Here is an 8,867-nt window from a genome sequence, read left to right as displayed (position 1 = left end):
AAAAATTCAAAATTTTGATAAACTAGTAAAAATTTCCCTGTGAAATATTTTACTGTTTTTACTGTTAGACAAAACCAACATCTTAAAACAAACCAAGAAACCAGTATATAGCCAGTGGAGATTATTTCATATGGCATGTGTTCAATACAGCCCTGAAAAGAAGTGACATCTAGGCAGGTTAGAGACACGATTGCAGACTGGAAGTCAGGACTTGTCTAGATGACTAGTTAGTGGGTGTCAAGCTGGGGTGAAAATGCAAAGCTCTGTGTATTAACCTTCAGTGTGGACCCTGCTACCATGCACTAACATTTCTTCAGTGTTCATTGACCTACTCCTGTTTCAAAAAAGAGTATAATAGAACACACTAGGGAAACTTTAGAGCTCAAAACCAGGGTCCACATGGACTGGGAGCTTGTGGTACATTTTCATCCCAGCTTGCTGTGCACTAACTGTTCATTTGGACAAGCCCTTGGATTCTGATCTTGGTAACAGCAGTTTAAATCAGGAGTTAGTCACCGTTAAGTGAGGCTGGAATCTGATCCCGGTTCCCTTCTTTGAAGGCTGACATTCTTAACAAACAGAATTGTGTTCATTTTATGATTTCAGTTCAAGGAGTCACCATAATATCAGAATTTCAGCTACCAAAAATATTCACCTCCTTATCAAAACACATTTCTTTGGTGCAAAATTGTCTGGAGGGCCCCTTTCACCTCATTGTTCCTCAGGCTATAGATAATGGAATTTAACATTGTTGAGAAGACTGTGTAGGAAAGAGAGAGCAGCTTCTTGGTATTTGTGGAGTAGATCGATTTGGGTTGGAGGTAGGTCAAACTGGCCATGCCATAGAATAGAATCACCACAATGAAGTGAGAGGAGCAGGTGGAAAAGATTTTGGGCCTTCCTATGGCTGTTGGCATCTTTAGGATGGTGGAGATGATATGAACATAGGAAAAAAGGATAATCAGAAAGGATGGAGAGGAAAGTATAGTGGAAGCAATTAATGCATACATACAAAAAGGTAGGAGTCTGCACAGATGAACTCTAGAACTGATGCGTGCATCACAGAAGAAGTGGTTCAACTCACTGGACCCGCAGAATGGGAAACTAAACAACCATGTTGTTTGCAGAGTTCCCACGGGAATCCCTGAGATCCAAGAAGTCACTGCCAGCTTTTTACAAAATTTCTTGTTCATGATGGCGGTGTAATGCAACAGGCCATATATAGCTGCATAGCCATGGCGGACAGGAGGAAGGACTCTGTGATGCCAAAGAAGAAGAAATACATATGTGTCATGTCACCAGAGAAGTAGATGTCTTTATTCTTAGAGAGGAGCTTCATCAGCATCTTTGGTACAGTGACTAAATTGAATAAGATGTCCACAAAGGACAAGTTCTGGAGGAAGAAATACATGGGGCTTGACGGTAGTCTTATGCCATTTTTAAAAAAAAAAGCATTTATAATTTGGAGTCATGATAAAGAAAGATCTAGGAATAAATTCTGCCCTGTGTTTTTTCTTGAACAACATCAGAGCTTCTGTATATATGTAACTGAGAGCATAGCCTGGGTCTTCTTGAATTCGATCTGCTGGGGAGGTGGGGTTTGCTGTCTCCAGAATTCTAGTATAATGATAGGTTCTTTCAATTCCTCTTCAGAAATGTTTTTCTGCAGTTCCCAGTTCAAGTTAGACAACAGTCGGTATGGCTAAGACTTGGCAAAGATCCACTGTATCTCAAAATATCATCAAAATGCAGTGTGATGCTCGTTCCCTTTTACACCTCTTTAGGGTAATGATGGAGGAAAGGAGCAGATACCATCCAGAAGAATGTGTTCTGCATGAGAGAAAAAAAACTGAGAAATGGAGGGGAGGGGGACTATAGTTTTCATATGATTCCCACCATCAAACTTAATTCAGTTGATGTTGCTTAAATGCGTAACACACATCTTTGTCCCCCTCTCATACTTGCTCCACTTAAACGGAAAAGAGTCTACAACTGCTGACTGGCAGAGGCACATGTAGAAATTAAATACTCTTCTTTATTTGTTTTCAAAAATTACAACATGCTACTAGGTTGACAAGTCAGGATTGCCGGTGTCAGGCCCTAGAAAGAAAAAACAAAAAAAGAAACAAACAACAACCCCCCACCCCAGAAAACCAGGATGGTGAAAAAACAAAAAAATAAAATAAATGATACAACCATAGAGCAATAGAGTTCATGGCCTGAAGGGCCCATCAGATCATCTAGTGAGAACTCCTCTCTATCGCAGTCCTGCAACACCAGCCATCACCTGCCCACCTAACCCAACAATGACTGGAGTCTGAAAAAAACATAAAATACAAAGAAAACAGTGAAACAAAACAGAAGAGGGGGGAAAGAGGTTCAGTGTTACAACACACACAGAAACATGCACACCCCCACACTACCCATGCCCCACCCACACCCACGCACACCCACACACTCATCGGGAAGACAAGAGCCTTATGAAGAACATGAAACACACAAAAATAAAAAGAATGACAAGGAAGACCAAGGACTAATCATAATGAAGAACAGTAAAAATGAAAACATGAAATAAAACACAAAGTAGACAATTTTTTCCCCATCAAATGAATAATTAAAAAAAAAAATTAAAAGAGCCCAGCTGATGGAACAAGTCTCATTGTCTCATTGCTTCTTGTACTCCCCCTTTTGTCTCTCTGTCTCCATCTGTTGTCTCTTATCTTATATTGTAAGCTCTTTTTTGTTCTGAGCTTGTACAATACCTAGCACAATGGGGTCAGGGACATGGGCTAAGGCCTCAACCTATTATAGTGATACAAAGAAATAACAATAACAACAAGTGGGGCAGGATGTGGGAGTTGTTATTGGTTCCACATGCAGCCAACATAATCCCCTAACAAAAAAGAAATGATCAGTTCAGGTAAATTTGCTACCCTAACTCAACTGCTACACAGAGAGCTGTGCAGGACCTGAAATTTCTGTCTGGAAATTCTTGGGAGGTGGACAGCTGGTGGGAAGCCAGCGAAGCAGATTCAGAGCAAGCCTGGCTTATTACCATTGAAACCTTAGAAAAATCAATATATTCCTGTAGAACAATTTGATTCTGTCAAATCAGCATTTCCTGGTGGAAAATAGTTCAGAGCAGGAAAGAGCTATAATTAATTTAAAACAGGAGGGAATAACTCAGGGCCTCTTGCTCCCATCCAAGACACTCTCCACTGGTCCACTCCAGATAAATCATCAGTGACTGCATTGCTGAAGCAAATCAGTTTTCAAAGGTACCTAAGGGAATGTGTCATCCAACTCCCATTGAATGTCAATGAGACCTGGTTGACTGACTCCATCCGGTGCCTGTGAAAATCTCTGTCTAAATGTACAAGGAGCCTAATTCTTAGCTGTGTAGCTCAGGGCAGCTCGACTTATTTTCACTTCCCATCATCTGGAGATTGAGATCACATGCTGCCATTTTTGGAGGCAGGAGGGGGATAAACATTCCTGTCCACATAAAAGTTGTAATGCTTACTGTTAGGCAATCGGTGTAAAACAAACAAAGGGAAGTATTTTTTCACACAATACACAATCAACCTGTGGAACTCCTTGCCAGAAGATGTTGTGAAGGCCAAGACTATAACAGGGTTCAAAAAATAACTAGATAAGTTCATGGAGGGTAGGTCCATCAACAGCTATTAGCCAGGATGGACAGAGATGATGTCTCTAGTCTCTGTTTGCCAGAAGATGGGAATGGGCAACAGGGGATGACTCACTTGATGATTGCCTGTTCTGTTCATTCCCTCTGGGGCACCTGGCATTGACCACTGTCGGAAGACAGAATACTGGGCTAGATGGACCTTTGGTCTGACCACTGTTATGTACTTACCTTCATCTGGAGGACAATTTGGGGAAACAGCTGGAGAATAGCCAGATAAAGCAATTTGGAGTTAAAAGAAATATATTTAATCTTTTTTTAAAATTGTTTAAAAGTCCTCACTTTCTTTCTCATCTAGGCATGTGTCACAACAAGCTTGGTCTACACACACTATTTTTGCATGCATTGTTCTGCACTGACCAATCAATGGGATCTGGGCACATAAACCCATTAGGATTCTTTCAGAATTCCAGCCATCCACTTTAGTAAAGTGCCTAGCACCATAGAATGAAATGTGATCACTTGTGCTACCAAATGAGTGGTAAAATTTGCAGGATCAGTCACTAAAGAATTGCTGCTCTCAGATATAGTTCTTCACTGTCAGAGGCTTAGAGCCTAATCTTTCAAAGTTGGAGTTTATGGCACTAAAAAGAAGAGAATTAATCCTTGATGGGAAAAATTATTCATCTGAACGAGAATTACTCATTGGATTAGGCCCAGACATGTATGACCATTGCAGGCATGAATTATTATGATTAATAATAATAATTCAAGTAAAGAAGAAGATAGAGGCTTAGGAGGAATGTGCAGTGGCAGGGAAGCCAACGAAGAGATAGAGCAGAGAGCACAGTGTCTATATTGCTCAGGGCAGCTGGCACATCAGGAAGGATGAGAGTAAAGTAAGCTTCAATTGTATTTAGCTATAAAGAGGTTATTAGAGTCTTCAGTGAGGAGAAACCGGGTCCAAACTGGAAGCAGTTGGTTAAAGGTAACGGAATAAAAGAGCTGTTGTTCCTGTTTCAATAGAGCGCAACAGCTGGGGAGTATCAATTTCACAAACAGTAATGAGACGGGTGAGGTCAGTTTCAGCTCCCTGCCCCTGGAGGAACCTGGAGGAAACTGGACAATTTTATGTGTCTAATGAGGTAAATCACTGGCAGTGGTGGGTGTCCATTTCTCATCTGAGTAGCATGGCAGGATCCATTACAAATGAATCCTAGTTCATTGGAAGGATTTAAATATCTCTAGACAATAACTCCCTTTACTGCAGCCCGTGGACATCCTCACCCATGTCTGGAATTAGTAGTGGCACCTCCACAGCAGAGCCACTTTACTTACCTTCAATAAATCCCCTTAAACCACAGCTGGGACTGCTGCTTCTGTGTCACCTTCTCTTTTTGTTTAGGGAATGACTCAGTAAACTGCTGTTTGACTTTCTTTACTCAAATTCACAGATATGGTCCCATGATTCCTGTGCCTATATAACTGGGGGGAAATTTTAGTGTTGGTGGGGCGCCAAACTGCACCTTGTGCTTTTGATAATTTCCCCTGGTTTCCTTCTCTCCCTAATATTGATTTTAAATCAATGATTGTTCTCAGAGGTGTTTGCCTGCCTGCTTCCGTGCTTGACAGGACACAATTTTTAATACATTCATAGGACTATGCTATCCTAGCTTCACCTTCTCTATAAAAGCTGTTCTCAAGGAAATGTAGCAAAGCAGTAAATGCAGCCCTGTGTCAACTACTAGCGATGGACCACTTTCACATGTGGTGAAAATTATCATAGCTCCACTATAGCCATAGGGCCAGATTCCCAGCTGCTGTAGCCTAACATTGATCCACTGATGTTGTGCAGTTATTTTACGGTCTACATCATGAGAGAAACCTGAATAAAATCTAGTGATGAGAGCAGTTTGTTAGAAAAGAGTGAATAAATAGTGTTATTTTGTGCGACTGCAGAGGGGGAATGATCCAGTCTCATTTCTTCATGCTCACTGGGACCTCTGTGTAAGAATAATAATTAATCAGACACGGATGAATATTTATATTTATTTCTGGTTCTCATTTTGTTCTAGCCAAACCCTATTTATTTGTTTACTCATTTAAATACTTTCCACTCTACTATAAAATAACACCCAATCAAATCTCTGGGTGGCCTTGAAAATCTTTTCAAAAGTACTTTTCAACAATTAAACCCAGTCAAATACCACAAGGTCAAACAACTCAGCAACAATATATATCTGACAGAAACTGAGACCTCATCCCACCACACCCAGCTCCCAGAATCTCTCACCAGTGTTCCACAACAAGTTTACCCAGCCCTAGCCCATCCCACATCTCCCTGTGTGCAGCAGAGAAAGATGACACTTGTTCTGTGCCCTGAAGGTTGACAAACTCATGACAAGTTGGAGCACAGGGGCTATGAGTTCCAAAGATGTGGGACCCTCATATATAACAACCTGACAAAACGCCTCCTCCCATAGACCAATGAGGCTCCAGCTCTGTTATTTCCACTGACTTTAAGTGTGGCAGAGGGTGACCTATGGATCCATTAGACAGAGTTTTATGGCAGGGAATCTGAGTTGGTTAAAGTAGTAAGGTGCCTAAATACCCTTGGAACTCAGTCAGAACTGGATGCCTAACTTCCAGCCCACATGTCAAAATGGTCATCTTAGAATCAACTTGGAAGCCAGCAGAGAGCTCATGCGGAAGAGAGAAGCAAGATATAGGCATGGGAAGAAACATCACATGGACAAGTTACAGGTACACCAGGAAAGAAGAGGCTTCATTCTCATTTCATTTCAAGTGGTATAAATCTGGAGTTACTCTAGATATTCAGAGGTGTATCTGAGCTCAGAATCCCATTCATGGTCCTTGTTTAAAATATAAGCTGAGATTTTTAAAGGTGACTAAGAGACTTGGGCACCCAAATTTCCATTCAAATTGGATCCATGATGCGCGATGTATTTATATTAAAACTAAGTATAGGATTTACAATAGACGTAAGGAATTTGGAGACCTATCTCCAGTTGACCCCCGTTGCCCTTTTGAAAGTCCCAACAAAAACAATACAGTTTGAGATCTGTATTCTCTCCATGTATGATACCAAAGGCCACATGGTAACAGCCTTTGAGTTAACTGAAACATTCACCTGACTGGGGAAAAAAAAATCAAAATTGCCTTGAACATATTTGCCAGCCCAGCATTTTCCTGATGGCCCCCTTCACCTCTTTGTTCCTCAGGCTGTAGATGATGGGGTTTAACATGGGTGTGAAGACTGTGTAGGAGAGAGAGAGCAGCTTCTTGGTGTCTGGGGAGTAGCTGGATTTAGGTCGGAAATAGGTCAAACCACCTGTGCTGTAGAACAGAGTCACCACCATGAGGTGAGAGGAGCAGGTGGAGAAGGTCTTGAGTCTGCCTTCAGCTGAGGGTATCCTCAGGATGGTGGAGATGATGCAGACGTATGAGACCAGGATGAAGATGAAGGGGAATAATACAATTACAATGGTGCCAGTCACAGCATACATCTCAAATAGGTAGGTGTCTCCACACACCAGTTTCAACACTGGGGGGCTGTCACAGAAGAAGTGGTTGATTTCAGTGGGACCACAGATGGGGAAACTGAACAGCCAAGTCGTCTGCACTGTTCCTACAGGAATTCCTGAGACCCATGAAGTCACTGCCAGCTGGATGCAAATCCTCCTATTCATGACAACTGTATAGCGCAGGGGGTTGCATATTGCCACATAGCGGTCGTAGGCCATGGCGGCCAGGAGGAAGCACTCTGTGCTGCCAAAGAAGAAGAAGAAATACATCTGCAAGATGCAGCCATGGAAGGAAATGGTTTGATTGGCAGACAGGAGGTTCGCCAGCAGCTTAGGGACGATGACTGAGGTGAAACAGATCTCCAGGCAGGACAAGTTCCGGAGGAAGAAGTACATCGGGCTATGAAGAGCAGGATCTGCTGTTGTGATGAGGATGATGAGAATGTTACCCATTAGGGTTATCACGTAAGCAGCCAGGAATATCGCAAAGAGCAGGCACTGGAGTTGGGGGAGAGTGGAGAACCCTAGGAGAATTAACTCAGTGACCACAGTCTGGTTGGCCCAGGTCATTCTGTCACCATTCAGGGCAACTTAATCTATATTTCCCCCCTTTATTCCACCAAGGGCACCCACTCTATGCTCTCAGTTCCTCAGTTGTCACTTCTCCGGGGTAGAGACTCATGTCTCTCCCTCTTTACCAGAGGGCTTCAAGCCCTGCCTACCTTCTGTTTTCCTCAGTAAGCCTTAGCAGGCCTACGTCTGTGCTTTCTTTTCTCTTCCAAGCCTACAAATGGATTAATTCTCCCCAGCGATATGTTACCACGCAATTCTTTCTAAGCAAGAACGTTTACTCTTAAGGTGAAAGTGTTACAGAGAAAACATATTAAAATAATAAAAGAACCTATATGCATGCTCATAAGATAACCAGAGATTACCTCAACTCCAGCAAGGGCTCTACTAGGAGTCGTTCCTTCCCAACTCACCAAAGGGTTTTTCCCAGATTACAAGTTCATAACAGCATTAGCTCAGAACTCACACATTCATGAAAACTTTTGCCACTCCTTTATACAAACTGGACCTTGTTTTTTAGATTCCAGGAATAGGTAATCAGCCGAGAATAGCTTTCTGCTCAGGATATAGCTTCAAATGGCTGGAGCTTCCCAGGAAAGCCACTTATCAGTATATGTTCTAAAACTATATTCTTATCTGGCCCATTCCTAAGTACAATCCTTTGAAGCTCATACTGCTGCCAAGGGTTCACGACTCCTCTCCCACTCTGGAGAGGTTACAGATAATCCTGGCCCACAATAAAGTATAAACCATTCATTTAATACAATGGACTCCAAAGATACTTAAACTTAATTCAATAAGGTTTTTCAAGGATATTGCAGGAAATTGCCATATTTGCAACACATTCTTCTAAACATTTTTACTCTGAGTCTGAAAGAGGTTATGAAGAGAGTAAGCCAGTTCTCTGAAAGCCTTCAGATTTTCTGTCCTCTTTGGTAAGTTTAATTATGTTCAGTGGAATTCACGCTGCAGGCAAGGTAGTATTTCCTATCAGTCTGATTGTCACGGAAAGTGGTCAGAAGTGTCACCTTCTGGACTACCCCATTTATGATCCACCTTCTGTTCCTGAGGCAGCCACTGACTATGAGCAAGATATTAAAATCTCT

At 42.0% G+C, this 8,867-nt stretch overlaps 1 protein-coding gene and 1 pseudogene across 1 annotated transcript; both read right to left on the bottom strand.

Annotated features, from left to right (window-relative positions):
- Window positions 1-662: 662 nt before the first annotated feature.
- LOC115642721 lies at window positions 663-1,411 on the bottom strand (annotated as a pseudogene).
- Window positions 1,412-6,816: 5,405 nt separating this feature from the next.
- On the bottom strand, window positions 6,817-7,761 carry LOC115642720 (olfactory receptor 10A2-like). Its single transcript, XM_030546440.1, has one exon. It carries the CDS (start codon window positions 7,759-7,761, stop codon window positions 6,817-6,819), a length of 945 nt encoding a protein of 314 aa, XP_030402300.1.
- Between the last annotated feature and the right edge of the window lie 1,106 nt (window positions 7,762-8,867).

The sequence above is a fragment of the Gopherus evgoodei genome, unplaced genomic scaffold (genome assembly GCF_007399415.2).
Source record: "Gopherus evgoodei ecotype Sinaloan lineage unplaced genomic scaffold, rGopEvg1_v1.p scaffold_45_arrow_ctg1, whole genome shotgun sequence".
NCBI classification, from domain to species: domain Eukaryota; kingdom Metazoa; phylum Chordata; order Testudines; family Testudinidae; genus Gopherus; species Gopherus evgoodei.
The sequence above is the reverse complement of the archived record's forward strand: the minus strand, read 5'-3'. Positions and strand labels throughout refer to the sequence as shown.

Bases quoted from the DNA above. Each gene is read 5' to 3' on its own strand.
- LOC115642720 (XM_030546440.1), bottom strand. From the start codon at position 7,761: ATGACCTGGGCCAACCAGACTGTGGTCACTGAGTTAATTCTCCTAGGG.